The sequence below is a fragment of the Carlito syrichta genome, unplaced genomic scaffold (assembly GCF_000164805.1).
Source record: "Carlito syrichta isolate Samal-C Ts95f unplaced genomic scaffold, Tarsius_syrichta-2.0.1 Scaffold308689, whole genome shotgun sequence".
In the NCBI taxonomy this organism is placed as follows: Eukaryota; Metazoa; Chordata; class Mammalia; order Primates; family Tarsiidae; genus Carlito; species Carlito syrichta.
This window is the reverse complement of record NW_007252785.1, coordinates 1-19,685: the sequence shown is the minus strand read 5'-3', so window position 1 is coordinate 19,685 and position 19,685 is coordinate 1. Positions and strand designations below refer to the sequence as shown.

Sequence of the window (19,685 nt, the reverse complement as noted above, 5' to 3'; positions counted from 1 at the left end):
AAGTATCAGAGTTTGGGGCTTGAACCCAAGTCTCCTGGTTTATCTGTTTCATGCAACTTGACTCCTTTATTGTGTCTTGTCAGTTCAAAATTAGCCAGGTCTCCCATATTATCTTTCTCTTTCTCTCAGTGTTTCCCTATTATAAAATAAGATCATATCCCTCTTGTTACACAGAATTTTGAGGCTAAAATGAGATAAAAAGAAGAAACCTGAGTGATTACTAGACATACAATAATCTACTGTTAGTATAGAAATTATCGAATGACTTATTTTTAAACTCTTTTATGAAAATTTTCAATTTACTAAAATGTAGAAAGAATGAATATCTATGTACCCACCATCTTGATTCGATACTTATTAACGCTTTGTAAAATTTGCCAATATGCATATATTGGCTGAACCATTTCTAAATAAATTATAGACATCATAACACTTTAGCATGCATCTCCAAAAAATAAACATATTCGTGTAAAACAAAATCAGCCTTTGTGTATCTCCAACAAATAAGACATTCTCTTACATAACAAAATTGACAGTAATTCCTTGATCGTATATCACTCATCCATATTTACATTTTCTTAACTGTTTCCAAAATGGTTTTTTTTTTGAGTTGGAGTCTCACTCTGTCACCCAGACTGGAGTGCAGTGGCCGCTCCCGGCCACCGCAGCCTCGACCTGCTGGGCTCCGGCGATCCTTCCACCTCAGCCTTCCGAGTAGCCGGAATTACAGGCATGCGCTGCCACGCCTGGCTGATTTTTTGATTTATTGTAGAGATGAGGTCTCGCTGCCCAGGCAAGTCTCGAACCCGCGGGCTCAGGCAATCCACTCACCTCAGCCTCCCAAAGGCACAGGATTACAGGCTGAGCTACCAAGCCCGGCCCAAATGTTTTTTAATAGTGATTACTCCTTTTGAACCAAAATGTTTTTATAGCTTATTTATTTATTTATCTCTCTATATATTTTTATAGAGATGAGGTCTTGTTATGTTGCCTAGGCTGGTCTCAAACTTCTGGGCTCAAGCGATCCTCTTGCCTCAGCCTCCCAAAGCGCTGGGATTACAGGCATGATATACTGCATCTGGCCTTTCATAACTTTTTTACAAACATCAAGATCCAATAAAGGATTGCATATTGCATCCGGTGGTTATGACTCTTTAATCTCCCCTAATATAGAATATTTGACAGTTATCTTTCCCCCCATGAGCTTGACCTTAAAGAGGCCAAGCCATTTGTCTTGAGAATGTTCCACATTCTGGATTTACTTGGTGCCATTTGACTTGTTCCTCTATCTCCTATATCTTTTGTAGGCTAAATGTTTCTGGCAATAATACTTCATAAGTAAAGCTTAGAAAAACATCTTAGTTAATGTTATTGTCAACATTTTAGTTCCTTATCCCCTTGTCTCTTTTTTCTTTTTCATCTTAACCTTCTCTTCTTTTTCTTCCCTTTCTGTCTCCCTTTCATATTATCTTTATCTTTTGTTCTGCCTTCCATACTTCCTTTGGATGTAGTCCATTTTTCCTCCTCTGTCTCTCTTTCCTGAAATTGAAGGCAGAGAGAGAGAGAGAGAGAGAGAGAGAGAGAGAGAGAGCTGGGGCACAGAGAATCCAAGAACTGTCAGGTGAGAAATGGGATTGTGGTAGAGTGGCTATTCTTTAGCCTGATATACTATTGTGTTTATCTCTATAGATTTTTTTTTTGAGTTGGAGTCTCACTCCGTCGCCCAGACCGGACGGAGTGCAGTGGCACACTCACGGCCACCCCAGCATTGACCCACTGGGCTCCAGCGATCCTTCCGCCTCAGCCTTCCAAGTAGCCGGAACTACAGGCGCGCGCTACCATGCTCAGCTAATTTTTTGATTTATGGTAGAGATGAGGTCTTGCCAAGTTGCCCAAGCTGTTCTCGAACCCGTGGGCTCAGGCAGTCCTCTCACCTCAACCTCCCAAAGTGCTGGGATTACAGACTTGAGCCACCATGCCTGGCACTTTTAAGTATGCTTTTAAGCTTAAGAAATGTTACCAGAAATGTTCAATGTCAAGTGGTGGGTGGGAAGGGAGAGTAGAGAAGGTAAAGTAGGTCTAGTCCTTCTTTTTACTCCTTTGATGGTGTCTGATTGGCCTATGTGTCTCTGGAATTGTGGGGTGGCACTGCTTTTGTTTTATGAATCTTGTATCTTTTCAGAGACCATGTGAAAGCAATGGAGGAAAGAAAGTTACTTCATAGTTTTTTGGCTACATCACAGAAAGGACTGCCACCTAGGAGAATGAAGGACAGTTATGTTGAAGTTCTCTTGCCTTTGGGCAGTGAGCCTGAATTACGAGAGAAATATTTGACTGTTCAAAACACTGTAAGGTAACATGGCATTATTTTATTTGTTATTATTTTATATCCTGTTTTATAACAACTTTGAGATATAATTCACATACTATACAATTTATTTAAAGCATACAATTCCATGGTTTTTAGTATATTCATACAGTAATACAGTCATCACCACAATCAATTTTAGATCATTTTTATCATCCTGAAGTGTGTTATTTATTTTTAAAGAGAGATTAAGATGATTTTCATTTAATTCAGTTTGCTTTATTTCATAGGTTTGGTAGGATTCTTGAAGACCTTGACAGCTTGGGAGGTATTGGTATTATTTTATCTTTTCTATTAGATACTTACACATTGGATTCTATGACTAGAAAGGACTTTTTAATTCCTTAACCTGCACAAATGAGGATATTCTAAAAGTGCAGAAAAAGAAGGATATCTAACTTCTGAACTGTCGTGATTTTTTTCCCCTGTATATTTGGATTCCTATTTAATGGTGTTGTAGTCTGAATAATCCTTCTTTCTAATAACTTGCAAATACAATATAAAGAATTCTTTCCTTGATCATGTGAGAGTAAGTTGCTGACACTATTCCCCATCACCCCCAAATATTCTAACACGTATTTCCAACAAACAAGAACATTCCTCTACAAAACCATAGTATAACTGTCAAAATCAGGAAATTAACAACGATACAGTATACAGTCTAATCCTCAGACCCCATTCAGCTTTTGCTAACAGCCCTTTATAGCAGAAGGATCCAGTCTGAATCATGTGTTGCATTTAGTTGTCAGAAATAGTTTTTTGATCTTGTTTTGGCTTTCGTGACCTTGATAATTTCAAAGGCTATAGGCCAGTTATTTTGTGGGTTGTCTCTCAATTTGAGTTGGTCTGATACTTCCTCATGATTAGCTTTGGGATTGCATTTATAGCGGGGATGTCACAGAAGGGATGCTCTGTTTTATTGCAGCCTATCAGGTGGTGCACAGTTTTATGTGGCCTTTACTGATGATATCAACTTTCAACTTTGATTACTTCATGAAGGTGTTGTCTGCTAGTCTTCTTCACTGTGACATTTCTCTTTTCCCCTTTGTAATTAATAAGCACCTTGTATATGTGAAAGCCATGGGTTCATACTGATAGCTCCAATTCCAGTTCAGCACCATAGGGTTCATTCCCATTTCTTCTCTTTTTATATCTGTAATTCCCTTTTCCAGCTGGCTCCATTATCCTTAATATATTTACCTATTTGATCAGTAGTCCTGTATGTAACTAGTTTCCTCTGGCTGCCTCCCCTAACCTTTCATGGATGCTCCACTCACTACATTTGGTCTCTGGTACCTTCTACCCAATTCCCCACTGCAGGATCACCCTCCTCATTGTGTTCAGGCACAATGTGACATGCTGAGTCACCACTTTTCCTACCCCTCTGTGTGGACATCGTCCTCACCCTGCTTGGGCTCCAACACCCTACTTTAGGGTAACTTGCACGCTTCTGCCTAATGACTTTGGGCTGAACTTTTGGGAAAGGGTCTGAAGAAGGTCTTTAATAACTTAAAAAATATAGAATAAACTTATTGTTAGGCTTACACCTAACTATGTTTTTCCTCCAGATTAAATAAATCCAGTTAAAAATTCTTATTGGCCTTTAAAAAAATTATACACACAAACACACACACACACACACACACCTTTATTTTTGTTTTCTTTTTTTTAGAGACAGGGTCTCACTTTGTCACCTAGGCTGGAATGCAGTGGTACATTCTTATCTCACTGTAACCTCGAACTTTTGGACTCAAGCAGTCCTCCCATCTCAGCCTCCCAAGTAGCTGGGACTACAGGCATGCAGCACTACATCTGGCTGATTTTTTTTGTAGAGACGAATTCTCGCTATATTGCTCAGACTGGTCTTGAGCTGGCCTCAAATGATCCTCCTGCCTTGGCCTCCCAAAGTGCTGGGGTTACAGGCGTGAGGTACCCTAAAGTAGGGTGTTGGAGCCCAAGCAGGGTGAGGACGAGTCCACTGTGACTGGCCTATATTTATATATTTGACTTCAGTTTACTTAGGTATCCTTATATATACAAGCTCCCCTGCCGCTACCGTCTTTTTTCCTCATTGCCTCCTGTTTATTTATTTTAAAGATAGGGTCGCACTCTATCACCTAGGCTGGAGTGTTAGTGACACAGTCATAGCTCACTGTAGCCTCGAACTTCTGGGCTCAAGCAGTTCTCCTGCTTCAGCCTCTCAAAGTGCAGGGATCATAGGCATGAGCCACCACGTCCGGCACCTCTGTGGATAGCCGGTCCCTTTCACCTATTCACTTGGTTCTAGTCCTTCCATTTCTTCAAGGTACTGCTGTATCACTTATACTTTCTTCTTCATATCCCAAGCCTTTTTTCAACTTCACTTTTCCTTCAAGTTATATTCAAAGTTCCTCCATTTTAAAATGAAAAATAGGTAAAACTCTCGTTATAATACTCTCAAATTGCCTTTCTCCCTCACTTCATAGCTAACTTTCTGAAAAGAATTGGAAAAATCATTTACTTTCTTTTTTAATTTTTATTTTTTGAGTCAGAGTCTCACTCTGTTGCCCAAGATGGTTGGAGTGCAGTGGCATGCTCACAGTCACTGCAGCCTTGACCTGCTGGGCTCAGGTGATCCTTCAACCTTAGCCTCCCAAGTACCTGGAACCACAGGCATGTGCCACCATGCCTGGCTGATTTTTGATTTATTGTAGAGAGGAGGTCTTGCCATGTTGCACAGGCTGGTCTTGAACCCCTGAGCTAAGGTAATCCTCTTGCCTCTGCCTCCCAAAGTGCTAGGATTACAGGTGTGAGCCACCACACCTGGCTCATTTGCTTTCTTTGCTTCTGTATGCCGACTCTTATTTGTTATTTGTCAGTCTGCTGTGTTCTGGCTTCTCCTCCTCCTCCATGCCATTGAAACTGCTCTTGCCAGGCTCACCATTGACTCCCTTATTGTACAATCTGATGGATACTTTTCAGGATTTACCTGAGCCCTTTATCGCTTATAATATTGTCTAACTCATCCTTGGGTTTTGGTGACATTTCCTCCTGTGCCTCTGGTTGTTCCTTCCCAGTCTTCTTTATAGGTTCCTCTTTCTCTGTTGATTCCTTAAATGTCAGTTATCCCCAAGGTTTTGTCTTCTGCCCTTAAAAAAGGAATTTATTTGTAGACTGGGTACAGTGGCTCATACCTGTAATCCTAGCACTTTGGGAGACTGAGGCAGGAGAATTGCTTGAGCCTCAGAGTTCAAGACCAACCTGGGCAACACAGACCTTGTCTCTATAAAAAAATACAAAAATTAGCCAGGTGTGGTGGTGTACACTTATAGTCCCAGCTACTTGGGAGGCTGAGGCAGAAGTATCACTTGAGCCCAGGAGGTCAGGCTGTAGTGAGGACAGAAAAACAAAACAAAACAAAACTATACACACACACACACACACACACACACACACACACACACACACACACTTATATTTATTTATATAATTTGCTTTTATTAAATTTTAAAGTACTTTAAAATTTAAAGATGAAAATCTTTAAATCTTTTTTAAATTTAATTTTTGTTGAGGTAAAATATACATATAAAACTTACCATCTTTATCATTTTTAAGTGTACAGCTCATTCTCCCCACCACCACCACTTTCTCCTCCCCATCCTTTCCTTCTGCCCTTTCTTGGGTTAACACTGCATATTCTCTATAAATAATCTCATCTACTCCTAGTGCTTCAGTTGCTGTCAGTATGCCGAATCCTTGTGAAGCTGCATTTCCTGGCCTGCTTTTCTGAGTTCCAATTAGTTTGTCCTCCTACCTACTGGGTATCTTCATTTGCATTTGTCATAGGCTTCTCAAATTCAGCATGTTGAAAACAGCCCATCTGTTCTTCTTGTATTTTTTTTTTCAGTGACTAGTACACCATACTTACTCATCCAGGCTAGAAAACTGGATTCATTTAAGTCAAGTCTACTTTCTTCCTAGCTCTTGAATATTTTCTCTTCATTTCCACTGCTGTTGCCATAGGTCAGATCTATCTGATTTCTTTCCTGGGCACCACAGAGCCTTTTAAATGGAGTTTGTTGCCTTTAGTCTGTCATTCCCCCTGTACATCCTTTAGCAGGTGCATGAATAGAAGAACTTACTGTCACTCAAAAGATATTTATTGAGCTATATGGCTTGTCCCTGAGGGTTGGCAATACAAATTTGAATGGATTGTGGGGGAAGCAGGGGGGCCAATAAACATATAATTATTATACAACTTTAAATGAGCTGATATTTGTAGGATGTGTAAAACTATGCTTGGCACATATAAATACTTGTTAACATATAGAACGTATACAGATAACGATAGGGTAGTGTAGGAGCCAAGGGCATTATGGGAAAGGAGGGATAACAGTGAAATAATTGCTTCCTGATTCGGAAAGAGCCAGGAGGAAAACAGGTAGCTGAATCCTGGTGGTTTGTTTCTATTTTCCCTCCCTCCCTCCCTCCCTTTCTTCCTTCTCTCTCTCTTCCTCCCCTCCCTCGGCCTCCCCTCCCCTCTCTTCCTTTCCTGGCAGGGTCTTGCTCTGTCATCCAGGCTGGAGTGTAGTGGCACCATCATGACTCACTGCTGCTTCAAACTCCTGGGCTTAAGCGGTTTTCCCGAGTAGCTAGGACTACAGGCCACTGCACCTAGCTAATTTAAAAAATATATTTTTTGTGCAGATGGAGTCTCTTGCTGGTTTTCCTCTTCTGAAGATGTTCAGACTCATGTGTTGGGTTCTTATTCTGAGTTAGGCACTGTGTCTCTGAAGTGGTAACAAGCCACTTTGCAGGCCTAGGCTTTGAGCTTTAGTTTCCTTACCAAATCCAAAATTGAGGGGGCAGTTAGATTAGAGGATCTTCAAATTTCTTCACTTTATAAAAGTGCTTGGTACTAGGATAAGATCATTAGTGGAGTATTGGGAGTTGGGTTTTCAAAACAAGGTAAAACTTTTTATGAATTTCATGGAGTAAATTGTATGTGTTGAGAAATAATTCTGCTTTTTGCTTTTTTGGTACTCTCCTGTTTTCCTACAGTTCTCATTTGCTACATGCACACCAAAATTCATTCAGCTAAGATGTCTCCTTTATCAATAGTTACAGCCCTGGTGGACAAGATTGGTAAGCGATATCATTTTCTATGAATTCTTAAGAATTCTTAGTAATTACAAGCTATTTTTTTGTTGTTGTTATTCATTTCTTTATTTTGAGTTCGGGGTCTCCCTCTGCTGTGCAGGCTATAAGCTATTATTAAGATTTCTGGAAGTATTCTCCTTTTGTGGGAAATATTAATATATATGCATAAGAAAATGTCTAGAATGCTATATACCAAGGTCTTTATTGTGATCAGGTGGAGGAGTTTTGCATGATTTCAGTTTTTTAATGTTCTTTGCATTGTCTATATTTTTCAAAAGACAGATTTCTTTTGTATGACAAAAAATGTTATTTTAGTTTTGGAGACAAGAAAGAAGTGCAGTAGAATTTGCCATAATTTTAAATGAAATTATCCATTTATAGAAGAAAAAATTTGGTATGATTTGGACCTAGATTGGTTTTCTGTTTTACAGATATGTGTAAGAAGAGCTTGAGCCCAGAACAGGACATTAAGTTCAGTGGCCACGTTAGCTGGGTTGGGAAGACATCTATGGAAGTGAAGATGCAAATGTTCCAGGTATATATGTGCCTGAAGATTGTCCACTGTTCAAATGTAACTAGCTAGTCTTAGTGCAAGAAAAGCTATCCATAGACAGGTATATTGCTCACTGCTTCTATAAAAAAAAAAAAGAAGGTCATGTTGGCCAGGTGCAGTCGCTCATGCCTGTAATCCCTGCACTTTGTGGGACTGAGGTGGAAGGATTGCTTGAGCCTAACCTAGGCAATATAGTGAAACCTTGCCTCAAAAAAATCTTTTTAAATAGTCAGGTATAGTGGCTTGTGCCTGTAGTCCCAGCTACTAGGGAGGTTGAGGTAGAAGGATCTCCTGAGCCTAGGGGGTCAAGGCTGTGATGAGCCATGAGCATGCCATTGTACTCCAGCCTGGGTGACAGAGTGATATTCCAACTAAAAAAAAAAAAAAGAAAAGAAAAGAAAGTACATGTCACACAGATGATAGGTTATTAGCTTTTCCTAGACAAATACTGACATATTATTCAGTGTTTACATTTAAACGCTATTACTTTCTCATATCTACCTCCATGTTAAGGTGCTTTTTTCTGGTTTTACCCAGGAGAATTTTACAGAAGTCTGAGTTATGGTAGGTGTGAATGGGATTGATCACCATATTACTTTCCTAGTACTGCTGTACAGTTGGACCTCTGCATCCATGGGCTCTGCATCTGCAGATTGGACCAACATCAGACTGCAAACATTTAGGGAAAAAAAAACACAATAAAAATACAGCATAACTATTTACATATTCTTTGTATTGTATTCTTTGTATTTTTAAATTTAATTTTTGTTGAGGTAAAATGTATCTATAAAACTTACCATCTTTATCATTTTTAAGTGTACAGCTCATTCTCCCCCATTTTTATTGGGTATTATAAGTAATCTAGAGATGATTTGAAGTATACAGGAGGATGTGCGTTGGTTGTATGCAAATACTATGCCATTTCATATAAGGAACTTGAGCATCGTTGGTATCTTATGGGGCTAGAGGTTCCTGGAACCCGTTCCCTATGGATATTGAGGGACAGCTGTACCACAAAGTACCACAAACTAGTGGCTTGAAAACAACACAGATTTTCTCGCAGTGTGGAGGCTAGAAGTCCAAAAGCAAGGTAGGAGAGAACCCTTCCTTGCTTCTGGTGGTTTGCCAGCAACCCTTGGTGTTCCTTTACTTGCAGCTGCAACACTTCATTCAGTCTCTGCCTCCATCATAACACAGTGTTCTCTCATGTGTCTGTGTCTGTCTCTCTGTGTCTCTTCTTACTAAGATGCTAATCATTAAGGGCCTACCCTACTCCACTGTGACCTCATCTTAACTAATTATGTCTACAATGACCCTATTTCCAAATAAAGTCATGTTCACAGGTATAGGGGTTAGGACTTCCAAAAATTTTGGGAGGGACAAAGTTCAACCTTTAACAGTCATTTATATTATTTCAGCAATTAGGAACAGTCTCTCTCATGAGCAAAACTCAGAATAGTTATTATAAACAAATGAAGAAATTTAACAAGAAAAAGTACCTCAAAGAAAATAACAGCACAGAAATCAAATAATTCAAAGTATGGGCTGGGTGTGGTTTTCATGCCTGTCATCCCACTACTTTGGGAGGCAGAGATGAGGGGATTGCCTGAACCCAGGGGTTCGAGACAAGCCTGGACAATTTAGCAAAGCCTCATCTCTACAATAAATAAAAAAAAAATTAACCAAGGGTGGTGACACATGCCTGTGGTTCTAGTTACTTGGAAGGCTGAGTCGGAATGATCTCCTGAGTCCTGCAGGTTGAGGCTGTGGTGGCTGTTAGTGTGCTACTGCACTCCAGCCTGGGTAATAAGAGTGAGACCCTGACTCAAAAAAACAAAAAATTAAAAGACTCAACAACGTATGTCTAAGATGTCATTGTGGGAAACTTATTTTAGAATGACTTCTTCAGGCCGGGTGTGGTGGCTCAAGCCTGTAATCCCAGCACTTTGGGAGGCTGAGACGGAAGGCTTGCCTGAGCCCAGCAGGTCAACGCTGGGGTGGCCGTGAGCATGCCACTGCTCTCCAACCTCGGCGACAGAGTGAGACGCCAGCTCAAAAAACAAACAAATAAAAAAAGAATGATTTATTCAGTTATGCCAAGGTATTCAGTAGGCCTGTTATTCAGGTGTATTTTTTTTTTTTTTTTCTGTTTTGGAATTACTAAGTATTTCACCTTTTGGCAAAGAAACTTTCATGCTCTCAGAAAAAAAAATCCAAAGCTTGCTTCACAATAATTAAAATTACTTGTCAAAATAGATAAAATTTTAACAGTTCAATACTATATGCAAGCAGTTGACTCCTTCAACTCCTGTACTGACGTAACTGACAGTAATACTGTTTTTAAAAGAAAACATAATGGAGTTGCTGGGGTGCTGCTATGATTTGCCCATACTCTTTTAAAAAAATATATTTGGGATACCTGCATAATCAGTATTTGTATACCTAACCCTGAATTGTACCCCACATCTTTATAATAAAAAATAAATTAAAAATAAATAAATAAATAAATAAATAAAAATATATATTTGTGGTTAATTCCTAGCCTGCTCAGTGCCATGCACAGCAGATTCCTGGCATAGGACCTGTCTTCTAGGGAATCTTGACAATTTGAATCTTGGACATATAGCTTGAAAAGAGATACAGGAATTATCGAGAGGAACAATCAATGAAAATCCATGTCAGATAAGCAAACACTTTTGTTTTAAATTTGCATTTTTCACTGGCCATTTGACTAATAACTCATAACTTGAGTGATCCTTTCTATTCCAGAGAGGTGGCATGGGGATAAGTACTCTGCCTCTGGTTTGGGTAGACCTAGGTTCTAATCTCAGTGCAGCTTCTTAGCCATGTGACTGTGGGTTTACCTTCTGAGCCTCTGTTTTCTCAAGTGTAACATGAAAATGGTAACTGTACGATGCCATATGGTTGTGGTAAGAGGAAATGAATAAAACTATTCATGTCAAGTACTTGGTATAGTGCCTGTCACACAATAGCCACTGTTGGCAGTAATGTTAATATATTATTAATGCTATTGAGATGGTCCCAGATCTCCATTCTAGGCTTGATCTTCAAACTCACCTTTCTGAGTGCCCATTACATTTCTCCATCTAGATGTACTGTTGCTAACTCAAGTTCAGTGTATTCCAGAGTGAATGTGTACAATCCTTATCCTCCTCCAATCTCCCCTTTGCCAGTCTCCTGTTTCTCCCAGCATCAAACCTTTGTGATGGCTTTAATTTTTCCCTTTCCCATGCAGCCCTTTGCCAAGTCTTGCAAATTCATCACCCTCAGCAACTTACCAGAATCCTTTCTCCCCATCCCCTTGGCCCTATGTTTTATTCAAATCCTCACTGCCTCTGTGTGAGAGCCATGACTGTCTTTTAATTTGCCTCCCTCTAATCTGTCCTCTCTCTGTTAACTTTACACATTTTGACTAGATAAATCTCATAGAGCTGATCTTGAATCAGATTACTCCCCTTTTCAGAAACCTTCAGTGACGGTTCTGTGGATTAAAGCTGAGCTCCTTTGACTGATTAGGGTCCAAGGTGTTCCACAAACTAGCTCCAACCTACCTTTCCAACTATATTTCTTCACCACTGGACACTGAGCATCCTAAGAATAGGGAATTATTCATCTTTGTATCCCCAATTCTTGGCATTAGTGGGTGTTTGTTGTGATAAACGAATTTAAATACATATTGAGCATTGAAAACCCAAAATCTGAAATTCTCCAAAATCAGACTTTTTAAGCACTGACATGACACTCAAAGGAATGTTCATTGGTGCATTTTTGGAATTTTTATTTGTGGATTTGGGGTGCTCAACCAGTAAGTCATTCAGTGCAGGTATTCCAAAATCTAAAAAGTTTTGAAATCCAAAAGACTCTGGGTCCCAAGCATTTTGGACAAGGGATACTCAGTCTGCAGTGAGTGAGCAAATGAATGTCATTGCTTATGCTTTTTCCTTTGCCTGAAACTTTTGTTCTTTGGCTCTGCATATTCACTTTCTCCCTGTGCTTCAGAGTTACACGGTGCTTGAACTCTTTCCCAATCCTCCCATCTCATAACACCTGTTCCTTCCCCACATCTCCTTCATCAGTACCCTCTCCCTGACCCTCTTTCCTGGCATCTACCACTCTATCCTACAGAGCTATGTACAAACATGTCTTTTCTACTAGCTGTATGCTCCTCAACAACAGGACCTGGATTTGAGACATCAAGTCCACTTGCTGACATTGATTCATTTAACATTTATTTAGCGGTTATTTGTTGAGCAGTTATTCTGTGCTAAGCATACAGCAATGAGCAAAACAGACAAAGTTCCATCTTCTTGGCATTTATTTTCTACTCATACTCAAGAACTACCTGTGTCATTCATTCATTGACAAACATTGATTGGGTATCTACTATCTGCCAGTCTTTGTGATAAGTGCTAGGGATACAAGTGTGAAGAAAATGGTTTTGGTCCTCAGGGAGCTCACAGTGCATTAGGGAAACAGCCACATAAATACATTATTATTATCTAGTGTATTATGCAGTATTTCTCAACAGGGACACTGTTGACATTTTGTGTGAGAAAACTCTTTGGTTACTCCTCCTGCCAATAATGCCCATAAGTTATGTGACAACCCAAATGACTACACATTACCAAATGCCCCATATGAGGATGGTATCTACTTCTGGTTCTTAATTGAAAACCACTATCAAGGGAGGACTTTGTTTTCATTAAGGTAGGTGATTGAAAGAGGGAATGATGAACTTGGGATGGGGAAGAGAGGAGTGTCTTGAAGAATGAGATTGCTGAGGAAGGCATCAGGCAAAGTCATAGATAGGAGGTGATCAACAGTCTGCTACATCCCAGGATCTCTCATTTTTAGCTGAGGCTAGAGAAAAAAACGTAGAGAGAAAGGTATGAGGGCAGTGTTTGGTGAACAACTGGAGAGGAATCCTGGGCTTGTTTTGTAGAGGGCGTTTTATGCTGTGCTAACAGAATTAGCCCAGGTGTTGGAAGGAGGAACTATTGAAATGTTTGAATAGGGCAGAGGCATAGTGAGATTGAGACTATTTCCACAGTTGAGGAAGACTGAGGTAAGGGCCTGAGAAGGCAGTAGTGAAAGGCTTATATCATTTTTTGAAGGGGTTATAAATAGCTTCTGTCATGACTTTATGGTATGACTTTCCTGGAAGTATGGACTGCTAGGGTATAAAGAAGCACCTTGAAGAGGCCTACACAATGTAAATACAGGATGCATAGTCCTTATCTGAATTGTCTGGGACTGGAATTGTTTCTGATTTTAGAATATTTGCATTATATTTACTTGTTGAGCATTCTTTGTTTTTTGTTTGCTTGTTTTTTTGAGTTGGCATCTCACTCTTTCGCCCAGGCTAGAATGCAGTCGCACGCTCACTGCAGCCTTGACCTGCTGGGCTCTGACGATCCTTCCTCCTCAGCATTCCAAGTAGCCAGAACTACAGGCACACGCAACCACATCTAATTTTGGATTTATTGCAGAGATGAGGTCTCGCCAAGTTGCCCAGGCTGGTCTCGAACCCGTGAACTCAGGCAATCCACTTGCCTCGGCCTCCCTTTGAGATTATAGGCTGAGCCTCCGAGCCTGGCCAGGTTGAACATTCTTTATCCAAAAATTCAAAATCTGAAATACTCAATGAAGTGTCATGTCAGTTCCCAAAAATTCTTGGACTTTTTACATTCAAGTCTTTTTGTACTTGAAAAAACCCGAAATTTTGGATTTTGGAGTATTTTGGATTTTCAGATTAGGGATACTCAACCTGTATTTAACTTAATCCACAGAATCATCTCTGATCTTTTTTTTTTTTTGAGTTGGAGTCTCACTCTGTCGCTCAGACTGGAGTGCAGTGGCCACTCCCGGCCACCGCAGCCTTGACCTGCTGGGCTCCGGTGATCCTTCTGCCTCAGCCTTCCATGTAGCCGGAATTACAGGCGCGTGCTACCACACCCGGCTGATTTTTTGATTTATTGTAGAGATGAGGTCTCGCTGCCCAGGCGGGTCTCGAACCCGCAGGCTCAGGCAATCCACTCACCTCAGCCTCCCAAAGGCGTGGGATTACAGGCTGAGCCACTGAGCCCGGCCTCATCTCTGATCTTACCCCTTCTTGGGAGCTCCTGTGCTTGGCTAAGGAGGCAAAAATATATGCTGGTAGTTGCCACACTACAGTTTCCTGAAAATACTAGTGTCTATGAGCATGGTGGGAGGGCCACTTTAGTAGTGTGCTATCAGGAGGACAGGTACCCCTTTGAAGGAAGCCTAGATTCTGCAGAATTCAAGAAGATTAAATGATGATGCCCTCTGTGACCTTTGCCCTTCGAACCCAGTCACTCTTAGCTCTGAAGTCCATCCCAGCATTTCTCACCTGTTTGGATTTTGAGGCGTCTTCTGTGCTATATCACAGGCTCCTTTGTCATCCTGCCATTCCCAGAGCCTATTGCTGTGCTGGTCAGGGTAGACCCTCAGCAAATGGTGGTTAATTAGTGTACTTCTTCTCTTATTTCACTGTAGGACTTTCTCAAAGCATTCATGCTGTCTATTAGAATTGTGGTAGATCTTCCCAGTACATGCATTTCTTATATCTCCATTTTCTTTCCTTTGTTCTTTAGTTGCATGGTGATGAATTCTGTCCTGTTTTGGAGGCAACGTTTGTAATGGTGGCTCGTGATGCTGAAAACAAAGGGTAATTTTTAAAAAATAATTCTTTATTTTGAAGAATTCCAAAGATAAATAAAACTGGAGAGAAGATTATAATGAGTGTCCATATCCCATCATCTGGACTTGCCAGTTTTAGTTGTAACATTTTTTTGCCATTTTTGTTTAAAGAAATTTTATTTTTTATATATATATATATATATATATATTTTTTTTTTTTTTTTTTTTTTTTTTTTTTTTGAGTTGGAGCCTGACTCTTGTCTCCCAGGCTGGAGTGCAGTGGCATGCTCATGACCATCACAGCCTCGACCTGCTGGGCTTAGGCGATCCTTCTGCCTCAGCCTTTCAGGTAGCTGGAGCTACAGATGCACGCCACCACACCGGCTAGTTTTTGTGATTTATTGTAGAGATGAGATCTCACCAAGTTGCCCAGGCTGGTCTTGAACCCCCGGACTCAGACAATCCTCTCATCTCAGCCTCCCAAAGTGTTGAGATTACAGACTGAGCCACCATGCCCAGCCTAGGATATTCTCTTAAATAATGACATTACCATTATCATGCCTAACAAAAATAATAGTCCTTAGCATATTCTAATATTCAGCTCAAATCCAGTTTTCTCCAAATGTCTTTTGAATGACTTGTTCAAAACAGGATCCAAATGACACCCACATATTACAATTAATATCTGTAAGTCTGTTTTTTTGTTGTTGTTAATGACTTTATTAAGATATAATTCACATATCACACAATTCATCCATTGAAAATATACAGTTTGGCTGGGCTCAGTGGCTCAGCCTGTAATCCCAGCACTTTGGGAGGCCAAGGTGAGTGGATTGCCCGAGTCGTGGGTTTGAGACCAGTCCAGGCAACTTGGCGAGAACTTGTCCATACAATAAATCAAAAATTAGCCAAGTGTGATAGTGTGCTCCTGTAGTTCCAGCTACTTGGAAGGCTGAGGCAGAAGGATTGCCAGAGCCCAGCAGGTTGATGCTGGGGTGGCCATGAGTGTGCTACTACACTCCAGTTTGGACGACAGAGTGAGAAAACAACTAAAAAAAAAAGTATACAGTTTAATGACTTTTGGTGTATTCACAGAGTTGTGCAATTTCTTAAATCTGTTTTAATCCAGAATAGTCATGTAGCCTTACTGATCCCTTATTGTTTTATATTGTTAACTTGTTGAAGGTCTGCATCAATTGTTCTATACAGCATCCCACTTTCTGGATTTGTCTTATTGCTTCCTCAAGGGTTTTGTTTGTTTGTGTTTTTTGTTTGCTTTTTTTTAATACACATATTTTTTATTTTAAAATTGTGGGGTACAGTTAAGGGTTAGATATACAAATATGTATTGCTCAGGCACCCTTGTTGATAAGGGGTGTCTTCCCGTCCCCAGACAGATATTGACTACCGTTAATCCCACCTCCCTTCCCCTCCCTATCCCCCCATAGTTTACCGCCACTGTCAATCCTTTTTTTTTTCTTTTTTTTTTTAATCCTTTTCTTAAAGTATTATGATAGATGTTCAAGGTCCACTATATGAGTGAGAACATGTGATACTCAGATCTTTGTTTCTGTGAGAGATCACTCAGTATTATAGACTCTAGTTCCACCCAGGTTGCTGTGAATTCATGATTTTGTTCTTTTTTATGGCTGCATAGTATTCCATCGTGTATATGTACCACATTGCTTTAGTCCAGTTCTCTTTTGATGGACAGCATGGTTGGTTCCAGGTTCTTGCTGTTGTGAACAATGCTGCGATAAACATACATGTGCAGGTATCTTTTTTATAGAATGATTTGAGTTCTTCAGGGTATATTCCCAGTAGGGGGATTGTGGAGTCATATGGGAGGTTGATATTTAGAGCTTTTAGGAATCACCACACTGCTTTCCACAGAGGTTGCACTAGTTTACACTCCCACCAACAGTGTCGCAGCATTCCCTTTGCACCACATCCTCTCCAGCATCTGTTATTTTTTGAGTTATTGATGATGGTCATTCTGACTGGAGTTAGGTGGTATCTCAGTGTAGTTTTAATTTGCATCTCCTTGATGATTAGTGAGGTTGATTTTTTTTGGCTTGTTTGTCTTTGCATTTTTTTGTACACTGAAATTAGATGTAGAGCTTTGTGTTAGATTCAAGTTAAGCATATTTGAAAGCATATACAAGATACATAGGAGATGCTATGTATCTTGTATTACATCATATCAATAGGTACAGGTTGTACCATTCACAGTGATGCTAAGATTGATATGTGGGTTCAGGTGTTGACAGTCTCATCTCTCCATTGTGAAGTTCAGTTTTTCCTCTTCTGATCAGCAACACTCTACAGGGTGTACTTTGTCATCCTACAAATAGCTAGTTTCCTATCAGTCTTTTTCCAGTGTTTTTTTTTTTTTTTTGAGTTGGAGTCTCACTCTGTCGCCCAGACTGGAGTGCAGTGGCCGCTCCCGGCCACCGCAACCTCGACCTGCTGGGCTCTGGCGATCCTTCCGCCTCAGCCTTCCAAGTAGCCGGAATTACAGGCGCGTGCTACCACACCCAGCTAATTTTTTGATTTATTGTAGAGATGAGGTCTCGCTGCCCAGGCGGGTCTCGAACCTGCGGGCTCAGGCAATCCACTCACCTCAGCCTCCCAAAGGCGTGGGATTACAGGCTGAGCCACCGAGCCCGGCTTTTCCAGTGTTTTTAACATCTACTGCTGATTATTGCTTTAATAATTTTCATTAAGTGGTGTAAAATAATTCTCAAATTCTGCCCCTCCTTCTACATTTATTAGTTTGAGTTCTACAAAGAGGAGCTTTCCCTTATCAACTAGGACAATTTGGTTCGTAAAGGAAAGTCAGGATCAATGCTTCATTCTCACCTTTTATGTACACATTTTCAGAATAAGGAATTGGTTCACTAGCTAGCCATCATGTGATTTTCCCACTTTTTTGACTTTTTAGAAAAGTATCATTGTGAATTCATGGTTTTAATATATTACATGCATTTCAATAAATTGCAGTCATTGCTCTTCTTAATGCTCAGGGATTGCATCTTTGGTCATTAGGGGATCCTCTAAGGTGGTTCCTGTGTCCTACCTATCTCCATTAGTCTTTGATACCATCCTGCTCTCTGGTGCAAAAAAATGTCTTGGACTCATCTTACACATTTCCTGCCTCAGGCCTGGAATCAGCCATTTCTCCAAAGAATCCTGGAGTTCCTTTTAGTGGGAACTGGTATTTAGACACCAAAATCTGGGCACTGGAACTGTACATTGTTAGTATTTAGGCCTTTTCAGTGGATAGAGCTAGGGTGCATGTTAAACAAAAAAACCTCATGAGTTTTTATGGTGTTGTCATTTCCAAGTCAAATTTAGCCATATATACTTTAATTTATTTGACTTTATACTTTCTTTTTTCTCTTAAATTGAATTCTTGGTTCCTAACAACAGTTATACCCAAGACATCTAAACTGAAAGAAACTGTCTAATTGTCGGTGTGGGAAGGAATGCTACAGGATTACTCTTTGCACAGGACAGAATCTAGTGGCCTATTTGAAATCTCATTTGTATTATAAGCTTGATTTAGGAATCTACAATGAAAAACCATTTCTGCTGCATGGAAAGCTGACTTGAACAACCAAGTTAAGATAGAAAAATACCTTGGTGAGTTGAGGGAAACTGCTAGGGGAGGAAGGGGCACACCGCATCAACAAGGGTACCTGCATAATCAACGTTTGTATACCTAACCCTGAATTGTACCCCACATCTTTATAATTAAAAAAAAGAAAAAAAATACCTTGGTGACTCTTATGATCCAAGTGAAGGTTAACACCCATCTACTTTAGCCCCTCCCACCAGCTCTGGCTCACCTGCTGTGGCCACTGGCTGGCCTGGGGCTCCTTTTCAAACACTAGGGCCACTGCCTCAAGCTTCACTCCCAGCTGGTGCATTTCACTTTTCCAAGCTGCTGTTTGAGTTCTTTTGTTTCCATTGTTGTTTCATCAAAACTTTGGATTCTACCACAGTGAAATATTATCCAATTTCCCTTAGTTTTTGTTTTGAAAGATTTGACACTTACAGAAAAGTAGAAAGAATGCAACGAACATATGCCCTTCATCTAAATTCACCAATTAACATTGTATCACATTTGCTTTATTCTCTCACCTTCTCGCTACAAATATACACATTTGCATGTCTTTTTCCCCTGAATCATTTGAAAGTAAGTTTGATACTGCTTCATCTAGTTTAGCATTTATCTCCTAAGAACACGGTAATTCTCCTACATAACCTCAGTGCCTTTATTATGTCCAAGAAATTTAATAGTGTTACAATTATGGTATCTAATATATGATCACATTAAAATTTTACCACTTGTCCCTAAAATATCCTTTATAGCTTTCCCCTGATTCAGGATCTGATCAAGGATTGTTTGTATGTTACATTTGGTTATCGTGTTTCTTTAGAATAGTCCCCCTGCCATGTACTGTCTTTTAAGATATTGGCATTTTGTAGGAGTCCAAGCCAGTTGCTTATAGAATGTTTTGTAACTTGTATTTGACTGTTTCTTCATAATTAAAATTAGGTTAAACATTTTTGGCAAGCAGCAGCATCCTTTTTATAATGTGAACTTTCTAGTGTACAGGTAAATATGTAACCAAAAGGCTCCCTTAATTGTTCTGGTGTCCACGTGTGAGGCAGGCAGTAAGCATTACTGAACATGAACAGCAGAAAACTTTAAAACTAGTAATTATTCATCTTCAAGTTTTGTTATATAATAGCATATCTCAAACTGTATTCTTTTCTTCTCTTTAGGCCGGCGTTTATAAATCTACTCATCCCTGAAAGCCCAGAGGAAGAAGAGCTCTTTAGACAAGGAGAATGTATGTTAATTTGTTTATAATAAAGTAAACTTTAAAAGCACATTACTTATACTGCAGAAGAGATTTTTTTTTTTTTTTTTTT

General features: G+C 39.9%; 1 protein-coding gene across 2 annotated transcripts in view; it reads left to right on the top strand.

Annotated features, from left to right (window-relative positions):
• The window catches only part of LOC103268063 (acyl-coenzyme A thioesterase 9, mitochondrial), a 28,418-nt gene extending 8,776 nt beyond the window's left edge, over positions 1-19,642 (top strand). For both annotated transcript variants that reach the window (XM_008065623.1, XM_021716313.1), the window contains 6 exons: positions 2,183-2,353; positions 2,599-2,636; positions 7,409-7,492; positions 7,939-8,042; positions 14,696-14,769; positions 19,536-19,642. In XM_008065623.1, the coding sequence (XP_008063814.1) occupies positions 2,183-2,353; positions 2,599-2,636; positions 7,409-7,492; positions 7,939-8,042; positions 14,696-14,769; positions 19,536-19,623 (559 nt within the window). In that variant the 3' untranslated portion in view covers positions 19,624-19,642. The remainder of the gene's footprint in view (positions 1-2,182; positions 2,354-2,598; positions 2,637-7,408; positions 7,493-7,938; positions 8,043-14,695; positions 14,770-19,535) is intronic.
• Positions 19,643-19,685: the final 43 nt, after the last annotated feature.